Source organism: Pelodiscus sinensis, chromosome 9 (genome assembly GCF_049634645.1).
Source record: "Pelodiscus sinensis isolate JC-2024 chromosome 9, ASM4963464v1, whole genome shotgun sequence".
Taxonomy (NCBI): domain Eukaryota; kingdom Metazoa; phylum Chordata; order Testudines; family Trionychidae; genus Pelodiscus; species Pelodiscus sinensis.
Window position 1 is genome coordinate 25,825,807 of NC_134719.1, and position 23,661 is coordinate 25,849,467.

At 44.3% G+C, this 23,661-nt stretch overlaps 1 protein-coding gene across 4 annotated transcripts in view; it reads left to right on the forward strand.

Moving 5' to 3' along the window:
• The window catches only part of PTGFR (prostaglandin F receptor), a 205,740-nt gene that overhangs the window by 175,484 nt on the left and 6,595 nt on the right, over positions 1-23,661 (forward strand). For 2 of the 4 annotated variants that reach the window (XM_014580179.3, XM_006136303.4), the window contains one exon: positions 2,016-2,857. In XM_014580179.3, the coding sequence (XP_014435665.1) occupies positions 2,075-2,857 (783 nt within the window). In that variant the 5' untranslated portion in view covers positions 2,016-2,074. Of the gene's footprint in view, positions 1-1,000; positions 1,719-2,015; positions 2,858-23,661 lie in introns of those variants that run through there. The other 2 variants (XM_006136304.4, XM_006136305.4) reach the window with 2 other exon arrangements.

The following is a 23,661-nucleotide window of genomic DNA, read 5'->3' on the forward strand; positions in this document are numbered from 1 at the left end:
TGCAAGAGAAGCGGGGGAAGGCACGTGGGCTGCCAGTGAGTATGGGATGACTCGGGCTTGCCCGCAGTGATTTTTCACTCTGGGATGCTCGCTCTCCCCTAGGAAGGTAAAGGCGAGGCAAAAGCTGATCTCCCGCCAAGGGAGGAGCTCTCAGCCATGAGGATCGCTGTGACTCCAGCGTATCCCGCGGTGCCTTACAATCCGTTTAAATGTCGGTAATAGCTCGAGGTTGCCGCCTGTACCCAACCTGGGCAGGCTGCCGCCGCCGCCAGCCTGTGTTGGGGCGCGGGATGCGGGGCAGTAGGTGCACACGCTTTGGAATAGGAACAGCCACGGCAACAAACTTGCGGGAGCCAAGGCTGGGCTGCTCCCCCGGGACGCGCTATTTAAACCCGTTACTTTTCCCGGGAGTGTGTTCAAACATTCGGATTCACTCGGCTGCCCAGATGATTTGTGCCGCACACGGCGCTTCATTGGGCAGCGGCGCCTTCATCCCGTGGGCTCTCCTGCCTGCCTCACCGAGCCCATTTGCACCTGTCGTTGGGAGACCGCACGGGTCCATTGTGTCCATGTCTCGCGGCCGGCCGAGCCTGCTTAGCGAGAGACTTGCCTGCTCGCCTGACGGTGTGTGTGGGGGGGGGGGGGGGGAAAGGAGGAGATGAGGACAGGGTCAAGTGCCCCGGGGTCTGCACGGCTGCCGAGGGAGTAGTGCAGCGGCTGCGGGCTGTCGTGCGGCGGCCGGGACGGAGTCCAGGACAGAACCGCGCTCCAGCACAGTGATGGAAAGAGGCAGGAGTGAGGACTTGCGGGGTGGCTTGTGCGTGACTCTCCGCCCTAGCTGAACGGCGGGAGAGGATGCACGGGGGGCACGGGACGGAGCTGGGGCGGGGCTCGGCCTCCCCCCGGGGTGCGTTACGGGTAGGCTCCAGTTCTTAGGTACCTGGCACCGAAGGCAGGGAGGGAGGGAGGGGGCGGCTGTTGGTCGATCTCTCTGCGGCGCCGGCTGCAGGGAGGCTCTTTGGGGCACGCGAAAAAACTTTTCCCCTTTTGCAAACTTGCCGGTGTGCGCGCAGCCGGACCTGCTGCTGCTCGCGGGAAAAGCGCCCAAACGCTCTGTCAGTGCTCGAGCCCGGGCACTCACAGCGGGCTGCAGTGCCCAAGCTTAGTGCATGTTAGCGTCTGCTTCCGCGTAATGCAAGGAAAAATCCCCTTCGTTCGTTTGATCTTTGTATTTAAATGGCTTGGTTTGCAGAGGCGATGGCACGTAGGCCCCCCGGTTTGCACAGACAGGTGCCCTGAAGTCCGGCTGCTGTTTGTTGTACTGTGCTTCGCACCGCGTTTGATCACAGCCAGACGCCGGAACTCTTGGGAGCGAGGCGGCTGCTGCTGCTGTTTCAGTTACTTGATAGTGGCCAGACCGATCGTGGACGGTGCCTGGAGGAGACTTGCTGCCTCTTGTAGGGAAACGTTGCAAGCCGGGAACAGGGCGCGAATTTGCAGGGGAATTTGCTTTGCCCAGTCCCGCCTTTTCGCAGGGTGATTACTGTGCTGCGGTTCGCTGGAGCGCAGCGGGGTTTCCCCGGGAGGTGCGATTTAGCTGCTGCTCCGGCTAGAGTGACTCGCTCAACGCCCCCTCTTTCCTTGGCTACCTGCTGCCAAGGTGGCAAGGAGTAGGCAATACAGAATGTTGCTGCTGGTGGTTGAGAGAAAGTTTACTGGTGAGTATGGGGTGCCTGATCTTAGAATGGACTCCCACACAAAATAGATTTGCGAGATTGGCTCAATTGTGACAGAATTACCACGTTTAGATAATTTGTGAGAATTTCTGAAGGACTCCAGCACTATTAAATTTAGCACCACATCACTTGTACCTGAGATCACTGTTCAAAAAAAGTTATACCACATCGTGCACTTGATAAGTTGGGGGAAATCAGCTTTCCACCAAAGACGAGGAGGAGCTTCTGTTTCAAATACACAAGGAGTGATGTGCCTTTTCTAATGTTTTTCTTTTACAGATGCCTTTTGATTCTCCAATTGCTGAAATGTGTTGAGAGCTGCAGCCACCTTTCCAACAATGAACAGTTCAAAATCACCAGTGCTGGCAGGATTTTTTACAAACACAACCTGTCACACACACAAGAAGATTTCGGTATTTTTTTCAATAATCTTCATGACGGTGGGGATTTTATCCAACAGTCTTGCAATAGCAATTCTCATGAAGGCATATCAGAGATTTAGACAGAAATCAAAAGCATCCTTTTTGCTTTTTGCTAGTGGTTTGGTTATCACAGATCTTTTTGGCCATCTCATCAATGGAACTATTGCCGTTTTTGTGTATGCCTCTCACAAAGACTGGATTCGATTTAATCAATCAAACATTCTCTGTAGTGTTTTTGGCATATGTATGGTATTCTTTGGCCTGTGTCCTCTCTTTCTGGGCAGTGTGATGGCTGTTGAACGTTGTATCGGAGTCACTAAACCAATATTTCATTCTACAAAAATGACTTCTAAACATGTGAAAATGATGTTGACTACGGTATGTCTCTTTGCTGTTTTTATAGCGTTGCTGCCTATTCTTAGCTTTAGAGCATATCAAATTCAAGCATCGAGGACCTGGTGCTTTTATAAAACAGAACATATTGAGGACTGGGAAGACAGATTTTATCTCTTACTCTTTTCTTGCCTTGGGTTACTGGCCCTTGGTGTTTCGTTTTTGTGCAATGCTGTCACAGGAATTACTCTCTTAAGAGTCAAATTTAAAAGTCAACAAAGACAAGGCAGATCCCATCATTTTGAAATGATCATTCAGCTCTTGGCTATAATGTGCGTCTCTTGCATTTGCTGGAGTCCGTTCCTGGTAAGAGCCTAATACATTTGTCAATTTTAATGTACATATGTATCTGAAGCTTGTCTTTTTTTATCTGCAGGTTGTTGACTGGCTAGTCATGGTGCACACTACACAGTTCACACTTTTAACATCACATGTTATGATTACAAGCATCTTATTATATCAACTGCATATTGCGTATGGCACTCTGACCTACACATCTGTAAGAAGATGGGATTTCTTTTCATTTCTTACTAGAAATTAAATTTAGCAGTAAGCGGAATATGATTATAAAAGCATATTTATACTCTCTAAACTAAAATTAACATTGATGTTAGTGCAACAATAGGAGATTCTCCAAAAATGTCCACTAGACCTGTCTGAAAATAGTGTCATAAAATGGTTTCACAAATCTGAGTAGTTGTATTTGTAGTGAGGACAATGTGAATCTTGCATGAGGTACCTGGATTTGTGAGCCCCTGTGTTGCCCATCTCAGCTTCATTAAGTAAGAATTTGTAAGGTGTGCATGTGTCAGCTTGCTGATGTGGCAGCTTGTCTGTCTTGCTGGCAAACTCTTGAGGAGTCTGCCAGTTCAACTTTGCCTCGCAGTAACAATCAAAGAACCTGAGTTCTCCAGAGACATCTCTCCGCAGTCCAAAATGTATAGGATCATGAGCTTTTATCAAGTGGGTTTTACCCACGAAAGCTCATGATGCTGTATATTTTCTAGTCTCTAAGGTGCCACAGAACTACTCATTGCTTTTGAAAGCAATTAACTTATGTGAGTATTCAGTGGGAGTACTCACATAAGTTAATTGCTTTCAAAAGCAATGAGTAGTTCTGTGGCTCCTTAGAGACTAGAAAATATACAGCATCAAGAGCTTTCGTGGGTAAAACCCACTTGATGAAAGCTCGTGATCCTATACATTTTTGTTAGTTTCTAAGATGCCACAAGACTACTTGATTTAAAGTTAGAGAGGAACATGGCTAACTTTCTGAGACTTTATGTTAAAAAAAAATATGTTTAAAAAAAATACACATCCCAGCCTGGTTGGTAGCCGAAGACTCAACCTCTACTTTTAATATGTAATACTGAGGTGATTTGTAATAAAACAAGAATAAGTTTATCATCAGAGAACAGAGACTTAAGCAAGAACAAAAAGCAGGTGTGGTTACAGACAAAACACACTTCCTAGGAATTAAAACTCAATTTCAGCAAGTTGCAATCTTCCTCTAAGCAGGTTTCTCAAGTCTCCAGACATTTCTCTTCCAGTTCAAGAGGATCTAGCTTTCTTTGGCTCAAAGGCAACCATATATTGTCATTCCCTAAATGAAAGATAATTCAAATGTGGATGGTGCTAAAATTCAAGTTAAGATACTTCGACTTAAGCTACGCAATTAACTTAGTGAAAGTTGCACATCTTAATTCAAACTTATCCCTTAGTGTAGACCAGGCCTCAGTGTAAACTGTGTCAGTACTCAGAGTCGGAACGCATACGATTGTCAGTAAAGAATCGTAAAGTTTCAAATTCTTATTTTGTCCTATAATGGCATTAAAAAGCACATCTGAACTGGGGATAGTGTGTAAGTTCAAATACGTATATGAAAATGGCTTAATATAACAATATAAACAGTTTTGAAAGAGTTTAACTTTGTACTACTGTGAGGGAGGTAAATGCATGAGCAATGCTGAATCTTAATTATTTTAGAAAGGTACTCCTATGCTCCTCTTACACTGGTGGAAAATGGGAGTGTGATCAGACTAAGAGCATTTGCTGTAATAGAACTAATGAGAACATGGGGTGAAATCCTGGCCTACTGCAATTAGTTGGGAGTTTTGACATTGACTTCAAAGGATCAAAAGCATTTCACCTCTGTTTTTCTATTGATTTCTTTTGGCTTGTACTACAACACCATTTTAACTAGTCGTAGTTTTACGTAACATTGTCTTTGTCTTTCCTACATATTTTGTGGACAGAGTCTTCAGGATGATAATATAGGATTTGTAGTGTACAATTACTTTCAATCATCTCCTGAAATAAATTTGGGGCAAGCAGACAATGACTGTCCAGAAAAGTAATCGAAATGATCAGTTTACGTGTCAAAAAATCCCAATAATGTATTACCCAGTCCCAATATTTATTTTCATAAGAAATCTTTGTCCATAAAAATTGCAGTTGATTTAATTCCAGAAGGACTTTGAATGTCAAAAGAACTATTAACCTACCTTTTCATTCAAAAGAGATGTTCTGTGATGCAATATGATAAAACACTGAATTACAACCACTCCAATTATTTTTCACTATCGCTCCCTGACTCCTCCTTTCTAGAGGACAAAAACGCTGAACTTTCAGTCTCCTACGTACATATACATACTTTTTTCTAAAGCTTATAGATGGGTACTCCTCTAAATATTTTGAATCATTGCACATGTGATAAAATATTTTACATTATATAGATTATAGTTAAGTATGAATTACTTTTATCTTGACAAGCTTCACTCTGAATCCTGCTGTTTGGAGCTCTCTTCTGTTTGTGATTTATACTGACAAATGATTTAATGCTTGCTTTTTGTAATTGAAAATTTATGTAAATATGTTCCTTAGTGAGGTGACAAATAGCTCTGATTAGAGTTGGGTAGTACTTTCAGGTACTGTCCAAATTATCCTCACAGCTCTGCCAGTGTACTGCATTTTGCACATTCAGCAGTCCTGAAATTCTAGCTCTGGATGTCTCCTGAATCCAGGCTTGCCAGATTGTCATCAAATATTTTGCTGGCTTTTGCAGGATGGACAAGTGCTCTTTGGGGTTGAGAATAAAACCACTAACTCACGTTCACATTTGCTTTCGTCCTTGAAACTCAAGTCTTGATGTGAAACTCTTCTGATTTAACCCATAGATGGTTGGAATTGCTAGACTGTTAGTAAAATGAGTGCATAAATTAATTGCCATTTTAGCATAAACATTTGTTTAATAACCTGATGACTTCTATTGTGTGATTAAGCCGTGTTCAGGCAGAGGAATAGTTTAGGCCCTAACTTTAAAGTTACTTACATTTTCAAGTCTTTGAAAGATTGGGGATTCACTGTCTATCGCTATTACGATTCTACTGAGGATATAAAAATGAATTCCCTTAATTGTTAGCACTTACGCATTTTTGTTTTACTTTATAATGTATTCACTTCAGAGAAGATAAACACATAATAAGGTAACTAAAGTACTACTGCATTTTATTAAGGGTAGTGGAGCATACATAGTAAAAATAAAATATCAGCAATAACGTGTTTATTTAGAAACTGGAAACTTCTGCAACATGATACTGGAGCATATCCAGAATTCAGCAGTAAGTATTATTTCTCATGGTAGTATGTACCTGAAGGGGCATTTTAGGAATAAAGGAATATTCATCTAGGCAAAGAAAATCATCTGCCGTAAATGAGAATATGAATATGAAAAACACTTTAAGAATTTGAACTGAATATTGTAAGAGTGAATGTGCTCTTAGCCTTATTCTAGCACAAACTAATTTTAACTGAATATATAGTAAGGTTTTTCTGGTCACAACTGGTGCAATTTTAATGAGCAACTTTAGCAATATTCAGCACCTGGTAGGATTGAATTCTTAATTTTATATTTTTCCATCTCAGTTCAGAGTTTTTGGCTTCAGTTATATGCTTGCGTATGTGTTGTGTATGCTAGTTTAGACTGTTTTGCTTCTAACTTGTACTTTGAATGGAATTCAATAGCTATGATGGAGCAAATATTTGATTAGTCCATGTGGTGAAATTTTGCTATCATAAATCAGAATACAAGCATACTCACCCATCATCCATATGAGTGTCTACAGTAGATAATAAAATCCATGTATGCAGGTTCCATCCCTTATAAATCTGTGTTGCCCAGTGCACATCATTTACTCAGTTCTTTGTCCTGCATTTGAAATATTTTTGACCCTCTCCTAAACATTTTTGACAAATGGGGTTTGTAAATAGATAAAGACAGATTTTCCCCAGCTACAAACTCCATTTATCAAAAATATTTTGGAGTTGTCAAATGGATTTGTTTTAGATTATAATATAATAATATTCACTTGAATGAATAATATAAGGTATTAAATCAGACACGTTATTCAGCAAGATATTAAATCTAATATTAGTATAACACTTATTCACTGGTATAAGGTGTTCTTACTAGTGTTTCAAGTATAAATACCTTTTAAATGAGTGTCTAAAGTAAACATAGTCCTAGCTTTCTAAATAGGCTTTTAATCCATTTATCATTATTATATGCTGTTCGTTCACTGGGTAGCCAGAAAAGTGCTAGGTATCATAATATAGAAAAAGTAACAGGAGTCTCTCCATTGACTTCAGTGAGATTAGGGTTTTATTCAGGCCTGGGCAAAATACGTCCTGTGGGCTGAATTTGGCCCTCCAAGCCACTGGATCTGGCCTGCAGATGCTGTGGGGAACCCCAGGCAGGCTCCCCGCTTGCCTTGCCCAACCTGCACGCTTCTCAGAAACGTGGCTGCGGGGTGGTTTTTCTTTAAAAACTGCAGGGGACAGGGAAGTTTTAGGAGCCACTCCCACTCCCAGCACAATCCCATTGGCCAATTTCTGCCCAGAAACCAGCCAATGGGAGCTGTCTGTTTCAATAACAGGCAGCCACCAAGCACAAGGGGCTCCAGAGCACGTGTCTGCTGCCTGTGCAGGGGCGGTGCAGGCACATAGAGTTCTGTCTAATCACATGTGAAGCTGTGCTGGCCCACAGCTTAATCAGCCCCACCCAGTCAGAGGCTCAGGGTTAGTGACTGAGAGGGGCTGATTAATCACCAGTGAAGCTGTGCTGCTTCTCAGGTTAGAGGGTTAACACTGGCTGGCAGGGAGGCTGATTCAGGAATCAGCTGATGGCTGGTAAGTCTCCTGGCCAGACCCTGCCTCTGGCACCTCTACCCCCTACTCCACATGCTCAAATCCTCTGCCCCCTTCCTGCTCCCCTATCCTCTCCCAGATCAGTCTTCTCCTGCCCTAACTCACAACCCAAATTCCTGTACCCCAATTCCCTGCCCTAGGTCACAATCCAACCCCAGTTCAGTGCCCCAGGTCACAACTGCCTCCTTCACCCAATCTCCCTCTCTTACCCCAACCTCGCTTCTACACCCAACCTCCATCCCAGACCCTGCGCCTCATCCATTAATATCATGAGAGTGCGGCCCTTGACCACTTTCCAAATTCTTAGTGGCTCCCCCCCCATAAAAAATTATTGTCCACCCCCGGTTTTATTCATGCTCTCTATCCTGAAGAATTAGTACACTAGAGCCCTTGATGTGAGTGGGAGTTGTGCTGACATGAGATGCCTAGTGAGGTGTGACCTAGCCTGGTTTGTTTGTTGTTACCAGCACACATGTACGCATTGCTGTGTGTAACTGTCTTCTTTGTAAACCATGAAATACTGAATGACACCAACTTTCTAAATTTTTTTATAATTAATAACATCACCAGTGTTCCCAAATATTGCACATCTGTCCATTGATTGACACCCACTGTTATATTGCATTAAAGTTTTAACTTTTTTTTTTAGTTAACACTTCCTTCTGTGCCAAAGCATCCTGTTTGTATGGCAAGCTCTTTGGGCAAGGACTGTCTGTTTCTCTGTGTAATTACAATCTCTAGGACAATAGCTCTCCATCATGGTTGGATCTTCTAGGTCAGTATTGGGCAAACCATGGGCTGCATGTGGCCCATCCAGGTAATCTGTTTGAATGCCGCAAAACATTTTGTTCATGTTGACCATCTGCAGGCACTGCCCCTCAAAGCACCAGGGGCTATGGCTCACTGTTCCTGGCCCATGGAAGCGGCAGGGATCGCACTTGCAGGTGAAGGGGATTCCTGCAGCTCCCATTGACCAGGAATGGTGAACTGAGGCCACTGGGAGTTGCTGGAGGCAGTACCTGTGGATGGTCAATGTTAGCAAAAGCAGCCCCTCACGGTTCTAGGAGACCCTCAAGACCGTTTCTGTTGCCTACATGCAGGGTTGCCAGATTTCTCTGGTTTCTGTCCACAGTTTTTTAGCTACCGGTATTACTAAAGTGACACGCACATAAAGGACGGGTGAAATGAGGTGTGTGCTGATAAGAGATGTGTCCAATCAAAACACAGCTGCAATTCAGTTAGAACACCTCTCAAATTGTAGGTTGCACATACAGTTAGCAAAACTACTCTATCCTGGGAGACCATCTTGGTTATGACAATCTTGCAGCCCACTGAGATGAACTTAAGCCAATCATAGGTTGCATAGCTAGTATAGGTTGCCAATCACTGCTCTACATACTCGTGCAATACAAATACATGCATCATAATATACAATAATAAAAATACCCCGGACTCTTAATATCCATTGAGACAGAGGCTATGTCTAGACTACAAGCTTCTTTCGGAAGAAGCTTTTCTGAAAGCTCTTCTGGAAAAATCTTTTTTCAAAAGAGAGCATCTACACAGAAAAAGCGCAATGAAAAAGAGATGTGCTTTTTCAAAAGAGAGCATCCACATTGATTGGACGCTATCTCACATTTCAGTTGTGATTACTGTGGATGGACTGGCCATCAGGGCACATGTGCTTTTTCCTGGGGGCCTCTTCTTTCAAAAAAACACTCTCTTCCACGACCCCACACGCCTTTTCTGAAAAAGCTTTTTTGGGAAAAGGCGTCTTCCTCATGTTGGAAAACCTCCTCCATTCATTCAGCTGTCTGTCAAAAGAACGCAATAGCAGTGTGGACGCAAGTGTAGTTTTTCTGGAAAAATGGCTGTTTTTCTGGAAAAATGGCCATTTTTCCGAAAAACTCTGCAGTGTAGATATACCCAGAAACTTTCTTATGCTTTCCTGTCAGAAATGAGCAGGCCACTAGTGAGCAGGGCTGTGGGAGGATGTGCTTTCTGCCCTCATGGAGGAGCCATGCTGCAAGGGAGCAGAAGAGAGCACAGATGCAGCATGGAGCGCAGCCTCCATAGTCTCCCTTAGATTAATGTAGCTCTTGTGGGAATCTTTAGTTTGGAGAGACTGGCCATGCTGTTTATTCCATTAAGAGGCAGTCTCCTTCCTTTCATTATGATGGGAGAACTCATAGGAAAATCCACATGAAAAATCTTTACTATTCCCTATGTTGGCATGACCCATGTGTTGCATCAGTTGTCCCAATGAGTATATATGCTTATTGTGGATTATCAGAGTCACAGCTGATACTCTAAAACCGTGATGTCCAACCAGTTCTGAAGTGAACTAGCCACACTCAGCCACATTGTTCAAGCCAACTAGCCACACTCAACTGGCCAAATAGCCACATGTGGCTAGCATGTTGGACATCATGGCTCTAAAAGGCTGTTTCATGCTACTATTTCCCAAACATTTTAACACGTAACTTTTGTGCCTAGCCCGATTGTATCAAGTCATTTTTCTGTTGCCAAGAGTCAATTCTTGCTCACCTTTACTCACCAGAGCAAATGGGAATTTTTTTCTGAGTAAGATCAGCCCCCGAGAGCTTGGCTTTCTGAAGAAAGCAGAAGGGATTGCAGCATTTTTGTGGCATGAATTTCAGTGACTATACAGTCTGTTACACAGAGCTGCTCTTTTGACAGTGACATGCTGCCTAACCTGTGCCTTGAAATGCAGTGTTTTTGGGATACATTCAGTTGAACAGATTCTGAATTTAGCACATAAATTCTCTGTGGTTGAAGGGATAATTGAATTTCTCAATATTTTGCTATTTGGATGAGTAAAATGTACTTCCTGTCATGCCACATGGGATGGGTTTGAGAATAAATTGCTGCACAGGATCACATTCCAGTTATGGAGAAACATATTTTCCGTTTATTTTAATTGTTCTTCTCTGAATTTACTCTAACTCTCCACTGTCCTTTTATTGAAATGCAGGATTGGTGCAGTGGTTACAGCGAGGAGCTGGGTTTCAGGACTCTTGGGTGGGGTCCTAATTCTGACTACCTCCCCAAGGTTATGTAGGTTAAAGGGACCTAAGATACCTAGAACTGGCCATAACACTAATGCAGGGAAACTTGGGTAGAGTATAGCTGGAAAAATGAGATGGAGAGAGGGGCGTGCTAGTGAGTGAGGCTATGTGGTTGGAGTGCAGTTTGCTGCCTATTCTGGGCTGCTGCATGTAGAATTCCATCACTAAGGCTAGATTCTCAGCTGATATAAATTGGCAAAATGTTTTGGAGGTCATTGGTGCTGAACTGATTAACATCAGGTGATGATCTAGTTCTTAGTTCAGAGGTGGGCAATAATTTTTGATTTGGGGCCACTTCAGAAATGTTTGAAGTGGCCCCGGGCCACCCCGGAAGGGATGGGGCCTCAGGCGGCAGGGCCAGGGCCAGGGCCAGGAGATTTCCGTGTTTCCCCTGATTGGTCTGGGGGTGGGGAAGCACATAAAGTCTTTGCCCCTCTTCCCCCATCAGAGAACCACCAGCTGTTCTGAACAGCTAGTGGTTCCTTCTAGCTACCAGTGCCCCTGGCAGTGGGAGGAGACTTCTTGTGCTCCCTCTGCTGCCCCCAGGTCAATCAGGGCCTGGGGAGAAGAAGCACATGAAGTCTCTCGCTCCCTGGCCCCCGCCCTGCAAGGGAGCACCAGGCTTAGAGTCAGCTGACAGCTGAGCATCAGCTGGCGGTTGACTTTAAGTGCTGAGCCCCTTTAGGGTAGGAGGAGACTTCCTGTGCTCCCTCCTCTCTAGGGCAGTCAGGTCTTGGGGTATGGGGAGTGCGTGAAGTCTCCTTGCAGGGTGGGCCTTGATTGGCCTGGGAGAGGGGGGGAGCAGCAGGGCCTCCGTGGGCCGGATCAACTTGCTTGGTGGGCCAGATCTGGCCCGTGGAGGCCCTTTTGCCCACCCCGGGTTAGTTATATCAGTATAGTAGAAAGCCTTTGTTTTACAACACATCATACATGTGTTGGCATGGTGGTATTACACTACAAGTTCATAATCAGTGTATTTCTCATGCTGACGCTGAAGTCTGTCTCTACATTGCTGCTTTCAATATCACATTTTTAGATCTTAGCAGGTTATATCTCTCTCATGTTACCTTACGCTGATGTGTACAAATCTCATCACATTTATATCTGCCTATTGCTTTTTTTTCTGTGTGTCTTTCCAGAAAATGCTGAATTTCCTTTCATTTCCTGACAAATAAAATAGCTTTAAAATAGAGTGGAATCTCTCTTCTGGACTCTGGCAGGTGATTTTTGTTGCTGAGTCATGCATTTGAGGGGGAAGGTATTTCTGAATGGAAAATTTCATAAAGAAGGGATATCAGTGCTTATTTCATGAGCTTCAGGCTAACTTTATGGAAGATGCTGTGTGCCAGTAAAAAAGAAATAGCTTTTTATTTGAATAAGGATAAATTAGCCTTTGAATCAGTACAAATGTGTTCTGAAGATTGCTGGTAGTAATGTTAAATCTCTTCACTCATCAGATCAAGCAGCTCTTGAAAAGTTGCTGCTACTGGGGAAAAAAGAGTGCCATAAATGGCTCCCTTAATCTTTCTGTTCTGCAAATGACAGAGTTTAAAATAGAATGATTAGAAACCATTCCACTTTTTTTTTTATCATGGAGTCTTCCTTACATTTTGTGAGTTTGAGATGTTAGAAAACTATTGTAAATTGGTTTACATGGTTCTTTTTTTCTGCTGCAAAGGGAAAAACGGAATATCTTGATAGGAAAATGATTATAATTTAGTGCCAGACCTTGCTAATATTGCAACCTGTCTTTGCAGTAGGCTGACCCATCCAAAAAAGATGCTGACCTTCTGTAGAAGCCTAAAAAGAAATAGCCATTACTCTTATGAGTCCAGCACATGGTCCCAATTCAAGCCCATTTAAAGAGCTTATTACTTTAATCTAAAAAATGAATTAATTTTATAGGAGAAAGGAAGAAGAGAGGCCTTTGCCTGGAAAAGGTCTGCAGAATCTTTCTATCCTTAATCATCTTTGTAATATTGATTCTATTGAATAACTTCTAGAAATTATTACTTCTTCAGACTTGCTACTTAGCCCAAGTAAGAGGATCTGTAAGACTGAAAACAGTCTTTTTTGAGTTCTTATGAAATAGTAAATCATCTGCTATGAGCTGATTAGGCTTGCAAGCTTCATTGGCAGAAGGGGATATGTTCTTCCAGATCTAGTAGGCTCTTGATGGTCAACCAGCATTTAGAGCAGGATTCTCAAACTCCTGGCCAGGGGGCCATCTGAAGTCCAAGCACTTTGTGAAATATATTGGAATAGTATTAAATCAGGAGAGGGCAGGGACGTACCACACATGTGGCTCCCTGTGCCCACATAGTCCTGGCCACAGACGGCACCGCTTGGTTCAGAAAGTCGTGCTAGCTGTCTCTTCTGAGATGCAAACCATGCTGGCCAAGGATCCGCCCAAGCTGACGTGCTTCTGCAGCCAGTTGGGCAAGGCAGTTATTATGGGGGAGACAGGATTCCAGTGTGAGAGCACGGATGTTAGTGGGGAGGAAGGCATCCCAGTGTGAGGAAATGGGGGTGAGTGGGGACTCAGTTTCATGTCTTTTGTAGTATCCTGTGTCTGCACTTCTGGAGCTAGGGGGGACGCCATCAACTTGCATGTACTGTATTGCCAACCCCAAGCTTTCAAAACTCATGAAATAGTCTTGCCCCCAAAAAGAGAATGGCTTGTAATCACAGATAAAAATATATGTAGGGACCTTTTTATTTGGTAGTTGGTGTTTGAGGTCTTTGACTGAATTTAGGGCTTATTTTCTAGCTTTTCTCCACAAACCATGAGACCTAAAGTCTTCCTTAAAAAGAAAAGAAAAAGAAGGCTGGGGTTCTCTTCTAATACCATGCACCAACCAACAAATATAATCTACTAAATTTGAGCAATCACAGTTGATAGCGGTGCTTCAAGTAGTGAAATTCCCAGACCCAGGTGCTTCCATGCCCTCCAAAAAAGCTTCAATTATCAGGAGGCTTGTGATCAAATCAGGAGAGTTGGCATCACTGAAATCTAGTCAGTTTCACAAAATGTGTTCATTGTTTCACAGCTTACATCTCCGGATGGGATGCCTCTGCACATACCTCCCCTGGAGTCATAGGGATGTGCTAGCCGTAGGGAAGTTAAATATCGATTAACTGAATAGTTGATTAACCTCATGAATTTTTATAGGTTACTCTAAGGATGTTAAGATCTAGGGCTGTTGCTACACTTGAAAGGTAAAAGTGCTGAAGCACGGGGTCAGCTGGAGACTCCCTTGCTGACCCTAGGCTCCACGTGGCGCTGCTGCTTTGAATGCCATAGGAAGTCCAGCGTTGGGCTCCTCACACATTTCAAAGCGGCGGCACTGCAAGGAGCCTGGGGTCAGTTGGGGAGTCCCCAGCAGGTCCTGGGATCCATGCATCTCTGCCGCTTTGAAATGCCACAATAAGCCTGACACTGGGCTCCCCATGGCATTCAAAGCGGCAGCGCAGCACGGAGCAGCTGTCCCCAGGCTCTGTGAAGTGCTGCCATTTTGAAGTACCCCTTCTTCTTCCCTCCCCCCCCTTGTTGCCCCTCTCTGATAAGGGCAGCAAGAGTGGGGGAAGCGACTAGTCAACTATCCTGTCGACTATCCGATGAGCATTTGCTTATTGGATAGTCGACTAGTTGTTCACATCCCTAGGTTACTTCAACTATTCTATAGTCCGTGGGTGTGGGACTGGCAGCCAGTGCGCTCCGATCCCACTCTCGAGGAGCCCCCTGCCACTCTGCACTGCTGCCTCTGTATCAGCTCCCCTTGCAGACTGGCTGCCTGTTGCCCCACGCTTTTGCCTCTGATACAGATGCAGCAGTGTGGGGTGGCAGCAGCCCTTGTTGGGGGGTTATGGTCTGAGCTCCCAGATCTGGCATGAGCCGGAACTGAGCTGGGCTTTCTGCCTGCCAGGCTCCTAATGCACTTGAAATGCAGAGCCACAGCAGGGGTGGGTCTCGGACCCGTCCTCCTGGTCAACCTGCTAAAAAATTTACTGGCACGCGGCGGGAGGGGTGGGGAAGATGCGTGTAGTCTATAGCATTAACCTATACGTTTCTGTTTATCGATTCATTGGTTAACAGAGTACACTTTTAAACCCCTGGCTAGCAGTGACATGAATCTAGGACCTAGAAGCCATGCTAACTTTGCTGCACTGCCGTAGTGGTGGGAGGGGCCCCTGTCAGGTTTTTAATCACTTCCGGGGGTAGGGGTTATGTTGGGGTGGGGAATGCGCGGGCCATCAAGAGGGGCTCAGTGATACATGGGGGCGGATGCGCAGAGACTGCTGCCCCCTAGAGCTTTGCCGGACCTGCTGGCCGATTAGGAGAATTTGAGGACTGGCACTGCTCCTAAGGTAAATTGAGTTTGGGTATGTCTACACTACCCTGCTAGTTCGAACTAGCGGGGTAATGTAGGCATACCGCACTTGCAAATGAAGCCCGGGATTTGAATTTCCCGGGCTTCATTTGCATAAGCCGGGCGCCGCCATTTTTAAAACCCGGCTAGTTCGAACCCCGTGCCGTGCAGCTACACGCGGCACGGAGTAGCTAGTTCGGATTAGGCTTCCTAATCCGAACTAGCTGTACTCCTCGTGGAATGAGGAGTACAGATAGTTCGGATGAGGAAACCTAATCCGAACTAGCTACTCCGTGCTGCGTGTAGCCGCGCGGCACGGGGTTCGATCTAGCCGGGATTTAAAAATGACGGCGCCCGGTTTATGCAAATGAAGCCCGGGAAATTCAAATCCCAGGCTTCATTTGCAAGTGCGGTATGCCTACATTACCCTCCTAGTTCGAATTAGGAGGGTAGTGTAGACATACCCTTTGAGACCCCTGTTTTAGAGTATGTCCTTTAATATAGAGAGAATTTAGTTATTGTTCCTGTTTGATTTCCCCTGAATTAACTGATAATATATAAAATGGTTTTATTATTTGAACATTACTATGTATTATAAACCTGTGTTTTAAGTGTTTATACATTTGTTGAAAAGAAATTGGCTATTTTTGGCTAAAATTTCACCTGTTTATTGTTAGTCAAAGGAATTGTTTATGTTGTGTATAAAGTTTTCATTTTGGGTTTATAAAGTTTTTGTTTTGGGTTTGTTTGGAGGAGTCTCTGATAAATTTATATCAGATTAGTTGGAATTGAAACAAGCAAACATGAGGAAATTCAGAACTCTGATTTCTGCAGTAGCCACAATTATTTAAGTATGGTACTGTATATACATGTACACAAAAGTCATATAGTCCCATACATAAATAATTATGGTTGCTGTGGGAATCAGGGCTTTGAATTTCCTGAGCTCATACATACACAAACACATTCACATGTATATGCCCTTTCACACTTGTATACTCAATATTTGCAATGCTTTATCTATTTAGAGAGGTTGAGCAGATCCTCAGCTCATGTAAATCTTAATAAGTCCATTGATTTTACTGGAGTTACACTTATTTACACTGATACCGCATTTATTTAACGACTTTCCATCCTACACTCAGATATATGTTTGAATAAAATAAAATATCTATAGTGAAACCATAACATTGCAGTTAGAACATCACATTACATAGAAATGACTACAAATAGTGGTATGGGGTTTTTTTTTTTGTGTGCTCTTTGTATAGGATTAAAGCATGGACTTTATGCTCTATTATGTACTTCTAAGGTAATGCTGGATTTTCACAAATGTTGTCTTATTCTTCATAAGTGATCTTATTTTTTCTCAAGTTCGGTAAAATTCCAGTTGGTCTCAGCCTTCCAGAGAAAAAATTTGCTGTATGGGACAGAGCTGGGCTGCAGATATTAGACTAGCCGTGGTATACAGAGGAGGAGAAACATTTTTAACTTATTTATGTGAGTTTATATTGAGTTCATGTCAGTTTTCAAATGAAGTGTGTTTGAATGCTTTCTAAAAGTAGTCATGATATAGTTTACGCAAAGATTATTTAGAAATTATTCTCTGGATTTTTAGTACAACTCACAGGAGGTTGAGAGGAAAAAAAAGTCAGATGAAAACTATCATCACAGCAGTAAAAGGACTCTGGCAAAGGAGTAGAATAGTAGTGAACCTCTTCTCTTGCAGTAGTCACGAGACTCTGGAAGGGGAAAGGAGCTTTGATTTGATCAGACTGACACTGATATTTAAGATAGAGCCCTAAAATAGTGACATCACTCTTGCTTACAAATGCTGGCATGGGAATGGGTTTTGCCTCAGATGTAAAATCCCATTTTAATCAGTTAACTACTTAAATATTATGTTTAACCGGTTAACCTCTTAAATGGGATCCCAGGGGCAAAGGTACTGCTTCATCCCAGCCGGGCTGCCAGTTAACTTCTAGTTTTGGTTTGATTTTAAAATTTGATATTTGATGTTAGCTGAATTTGAAGTGTTTTGAAATACTTTGTTTTGACAAATTTGAAAAACTTCTTTTTTTCTGAAATTCTTTCCTTATGGCTACGTCTACACTGGCACCTTTTTCCGGAAATGCTTAAAACGGAATACTATTCCGTTTTCAGTTTTTCCGGAAAAGGAGCGTCTACATTGGCAGGCTGCTTTTCCTGAAAAGCCCTTTTTCCGGAAAAGCATCTGTGGCCAATGTAGACGCGCTTTTCCGGAAAAGAGCCCCGAGCGTCATTTTCGCGATTGGGGCTTTTTTCCGGAAAAGATTACTGGGCTGTCTACACTGGCCCTTTTCCGGAACAGTGTTCCGGAATAAGGACTTATGCCCGAGCGGGAGCAGAATAGTTTTTCCGGAATAGTGGCTGATTTTGTACAGTAGATCGTTGTTGCTTTTCCAGAAAAGCAAGCGACCAGTGTAGACAGCTCGCAGCTTATTCCGGAAAAGCGGCCGCTTTTCCGGAATAAGTGGCCCAATGTAGACACATCCGAAGAGTTTGTATTTTGGGTTTTGTTCTAATCAGAATGAAAGCAATCTTCAAAATCTTCTACAAAAGAATATCCAGTATCTCTCTCTGACTTGCATGCCTGCAGTTAGAAAACATTTTAAGACCTGCTCATTTCATTAGAGATTATTTTAATTTGTTACTTGATCCAAAATAGGAAGCATTCCAATTTGGGCTCAGTTATTGTACACTTGATAATGTTCTTGGTTACTGTACAATTGACAATGTTCTTTGGCTAAGATAGTTATGCACGCAGATCCTTTTTTGTTTGAAGTATCATATACTGAATAAACAGGTTTGGGTAGCTGCCTTGCCTGAGATTGGATCTTTATCATGTGACTAGATAAATTCTTTAAAAGGTAAATATGTGACCCAAGCCCCCTTTGCCAAAATAATTTCACTTGGAATATTTCCAACAATTCTTCTATACAGGCAGACCCCGAGTTATGAGGATCCGACTTATGTTGGATCCACAGTTATGAACGGGGCTTTTCTCGCCCCATAGGACGGGAGCGGCGGGACGCCCAGATACGCTGCGGTCCCGCTGCCCGCGTCCTCCAGGGCGAGAAAAGCTGCTCCGCGTCTTCCTGGTCTGCTGGGGGGGGGGGGGGGCGCAGCTAGTGCCCCCTCCCCCCAGCAGACCAGGCTTTTCTGTCCACGATGCCTGGGGTAGAGCAGCTGGGGCACTGCTGGGTTGGTCCCGCAGCGCCACTCCTCGGCGCTACTGGACCAACCGGGCAGCACCCCAGCTGCTCTGCCCCAGGCGTCCTGATTCAGCTGCTGCTGGTCAGTTTCAGCAGCGGCTGAATCAGGAAGCCTGGGGCAGAGCAGCTGGGGTGCTGCTGGGTTGCTCCAGTAGCGCCGAGGAGCCGCGCTACTGGAGCAACCCAGCAGCACCCCAGCTGCTCTGCCCCAGGCGTCCCCAAGTCAGCCGCTGCTGAAACTGACCAGGGGCTGACTACAGGAAGCCCGAGGCAGAGTTGCTCTGCCCCCGGCTTCCTGGAATCAGCCGCTGATCAGTTTCAGCAGCAGCTGACTTGGGGACGGCTGGGGTTCTTAAGTTGAATCTGTATGTAAGTTGGAACTGGCATCCAGATTCAGCCGCTGTTGAAACTGATCAGTTTCAGCAGCGGCTGAATCTGGACGCCAGTTCCGACTTACATACAGATTCAACTTAAGAACAAACCTACAGTCCCTATCTTGTACGTAACCCGGGGACTGCCTGTATTGGTCAGTTTTCATCTTATAAATCAAGGTTAGGGAACCGTTTTTGGGTCGCAGCTTGCTGACCCACAGAAAACTAAGTCAGGCGGGGAGCAGCGGGGGTTGGAATGCCAGCATGAGCTCCCCGATGCTGGGGTGGAGGAGCTTTGAGCCCTGGGGGTCTGACCCAAGCAAGCTGGGGACTGCATCTGGCCTCAGGGCCTTAAGTTCTCTACCCGGCAATAAATTAATGTCCTATACTGTTGTGTAATAACCATACTCCAAGCTGTCTCAAGTATCATTATGGATATTTAATTCTGATATTAATGCGAAATCATGTTTCTCCCCTCCCCCCCACAGATGATTATACATATTTCCTGGCTGGTGCCCCATATTTACCTAGCCATTAAAGCTATGTCAAGCAGTTCTGCAGGATCAGTTCATACTTTAAAGAGATCATTAGTTAAATCCTTGTCTTGATTTCTTGCTTGGCTCTAGTTAACTTTGCCTATCCACCTCTGCGTTTCTGCTTGCTGAGTACTGTAGGGATAAGAGACTAAGTGCTAACTGTGAAATTTATTGCACATTCTTCTCCAGCTTTAATATTCTGAACTACAGGTTGAACCTCTGTGGTCCGGGATTCTCTGGTCCAACGACATCCGGATCACAGAAGGATCATGGATGTTGCTGGACCAGAGAGCCCCAGCCACAGAGGTTGCCAGCAAGTGGGATCTCAGCCAGGCAGGCGCACTGGAGGGCCAGTGCTCTGGTGGCAGGAAGCCCAGCCAGCGTCCAGTATCTGGAGCAGGGGTGGGCAGGGAGTCTCGCTAGCTGAGTGCAGAGCTCCACCAGAGACACAGAGACCCTGCCAGCTGGAGGTGTGTTTCCATTGCTGACTGGGCCGGGGAAGCTCTGGCCAGGGCTGTGGAGGTGCCGCTGGCCAGGAACAGGGAAGCCCAGGGGGCCAGGGATATGGAGTCTCTGCTGGCTGGGAGCACACAGCTGGAGGCAGGGGAGACCCTTTGGTTGGAGGAGTGGAGCCCCACCGGTGAGGGGAAGGGAACACCACAGACTGGAGCAGGGCGGCAACCGGGAGTGGAGCCATGCCAGTGGCTGGGCTGGTAGCCAGGAGGGGAGAACCGGAAGAGCAGGACGCTTGACCTTCCCTTGTCTGGCAAACTCCCTTCTTAGGGACCACTCAGGTCCTGAGGGTGCCAGTCCAGGGAGGTCCAACCTGTACTTTAATAATGATATCTTATATTTACATAACAGTAGTCACTTACTGTTGAAGTGCAGCTAGTTCCTTATCTTATAAACTCTTTGGGGGCAGGGTCTGTTTCTGCTTTCTATATCTACACATTCTGAGGATGCAAGTCTCCCTGCATGGGTCAACAGACTGGGGCTAGTGGGGCTCCAATTACATAGCACTTTGATGTTGTGACTTGGGTTGGACCTTAAGCTCGGAAGCCGAGGGATGGAGACTAGAGACAAATAAATCATCTGTAAATGAAAATTAGGTTTTTTCCTCTTCTCTTTTTAATAATAAAAGATAAAATAGTTTAATGAGCATCTTTATTAGGATTTATAGTGATTAATTTGTTTGTCAGTGATTAAAAAAAAGCTGTAATTTATTTATTTCAGCTAAGTAAATGTAATAGTGATTCACTCTCCCTGCTGTTTCAGTGAACAGCCTTTAACGAACACTTCTGTAAAGCTATTTGTATAAAAGGGAGCCAGTTTTTTATGAAATTTTAGAATTTTTTTTACAGCATTTTAAAAAAAGCCACATCCTCTTTTGCTTAGGGCCAGATCTGTAAATGTTATAAATCATCATAACTGTTGACTTAAATGAATATACATGAGGTTTTGGCCCCTAGTGTTTAAAAAATCATAGCTTTTTGGTTTATTAACTCTAGAAGACACATACACTATAAACAAATAATTATGAATAAATGTCTGCTTCTTTATCTTTCTAATGACCACTACTATGGGTTACAACCAGAGACTTATGTAATGTAGACACAAATAATAGACTAGAAAATGGACATAGAAAGAAATGGCAGATTCTACATTTTTTCACATGCAGATTTCCTATTGCAGTCAAAGATTTGACACATCTTGTTTCCATTGAAAACATCGAGAGGCTGGCCATTAATATTCACGGTATCAGCATCAGGCAGATCATCTCTTTTGGTATCCTTCCTAAAGCTTCTATCAGCAGAGTAGAATTCAGTGTTAGAACTGTTCAACTGAGTATTGCTTGAAACAACCATTCTCTTAGGGTATGGCTACACTAGACACCTTAGTTCGAACTAGGGTGGCTAATGTAGTCATTCGAATTTGCAAATGAAGCCCGGGATTTAAATATCCTGGGCTTCATTTGCATGTTCCCGGGTTCCGCCATTTTTAAATGCCCAGTAGCTCGAACTACCTGCCTGCGGCTACACACGGCACGGGCTAGGTAGTTCGAATTAACATTCTTAATTCGAACTACTGTTACTCCTCAGTCCCCTACCTCTTAGGGCCCCCCATCCCTTAGAGCTCCCTTGTACTAGCCTTGACCCCAGAGCCCTCAAGTATTAGCCTTGCCCTCAGGGCCCCCCCCCAGTACCAGCCCACTGCATCTTAGAGCCCCTCATCTCCAGAGCCCCCCAGCACTAGTCCCCCCCCCCACCTAGTTCTGCCTCTCAGCTGCCAGCTGAGTGCTGCTGCCTGGGTCGCGGCCGTTCACAGGCTGCCATGCCGGGCTCTGTGTGGTCCTCCCACCACACAGCGAATCACTCTTCCACATCTGGGAGGAGACACCCACCCCTGCCTGGCTCTAGTTGGCTGAGAGGCAGGGCAAAACACGACTTTCCCAACAGCCATGGTGGGAAGGGAGGCGTTGGGCAGTGCACCCAAGTCTTGGCCCTTAGAAATGCCTTGTTCCGGCAGCCAGCGGTTCGTGGCCCAGCACGGGTCCATGGCCTGGCAGTTGGAAACTGCTGTTCTAGGCAGCTTGTGCTCACAGTTGTATGGTACATGGCTACTTGTAAATGCCAATTGTAGAGACTGCTATTTAAATAACTTTTGCAGACCAGGAATAAAATTCAGATAGATTATTTTTCCACAAGTTTTTGGGAAGATGTGCAGCACTTTAATGTAACTGCTGTATGTGAGTAATAAAATGTAATTTGACCATAACTCTTGGATCAATATTCAAAAACTATTTTAGCTATATTAAAGCTTGTCAGACCATGTTCTTCCACAGATAAGACCATGTCATACTGGTCTGTGGTGAAACCTCTGAGGGGAGGAAGAAAATTCTGTAAACTCTCCAGGGTATTTGACGGCTGTTCTTAAGGGGAGTGAGGGGCACAGACAAAACCTGTGGAGCCTAACAATCTATGGGAGAAAGATTGCTCAAAACCCCAGGATTCTTATATTTCCATATAAAAAGTGGGACGCTATGTTAGTTCTGGTGCTAGTACATTGGGGGTCCTAAGACAATATTTTTGTTCCTCGACACATCCTAATAATTAATGGGGAGCCTACTTGAGTTGCTTGGGGCATAATCAGTTACCGTACTTAGTATGTTTATGCCTCGTGCTTTCCTCCAGGGGGCCTGCTTTTATGCAATTTCTTGTAGCACATGAGGGAGAAGTGGGAGAGAGATGGGTATATTTAGGCTTAAGATGTAAAAGCCAGCATCACAGTATGTCTTATGTCGTAACTAGCTGCAAAATGTGCTTTTGTTTTGACTGGTTGGTTTGTAGGTCTCTATATAGTGACTGGAATGCTAGTTAGCTGCTGTGCCATTCAGCCTATTAGTTGTTCTCTTGTCATCGAGATCCAAATGGGAGTGAAACACAAACTATGTGATATTTATATTTAAAGACTGATGTGGAATCTTGGCACCCTTTTATTTTAGTTGCATTTGGGGAGCCATTCCAGGAGTGCCAACCTGCAGAAATCTGATGGATGTAAAGTTGGGCTGAGAGAAGACTTGTGACCATTTGGAGAAAAATGTTTTAAACTTTTTTCATCCAACATGTTATATGTTGCAAAATTAACCTACATTTTGTGAAATGTAATGTAGGCACAAGAGATGGAGCTGCTACTCACTGTACATTATCCTTTGCTCTGCAGTTAAGTTCTTGAATTCCCCATATTCTTAATTTCATGGGCAGGGAATTCTGAGATCATCTGTCTGTGCCAACCTTCCCCAACAGGGCCTGTGCTCTCCCTTCTCACCTTTGTTTTCTGATATAAGGATTTGGGGATAATTATGCATGAGCTTCCCCCAGTTATCTGGCTCTTCCTGCACCTTTTCTTCCAGGCTTGTTGCTTTGGCTGTTTAAGTACTATGGGAAATATTTAAGGGAATGCCACCAATAATGGGACTTGGGGATGGTTTGCTTCAGTTAGCCTAGAGCTATATAGCTGCCTCATAGGCTTAAAAGGCTGGGATAGCAGATATAGAAGAAGCATTTTCCTGTGCCTGCACCACTCAGATTGTGGATGGGTTAACTACCTGAAGGCATTACTTGAGTAAGAAAGTTGGCATTCACTTTCATTCCTGGGTCTCTGATGAAAGAATATAGGACAAAACAACTTGCTCCTCAAGACAGTGAAATTTAGTAGGCAATACTGCCTCTTTGGAGGTAACTATAGTTAAGAATAAGGATAACCTGCACCGTTGGGAGTGGTGGGC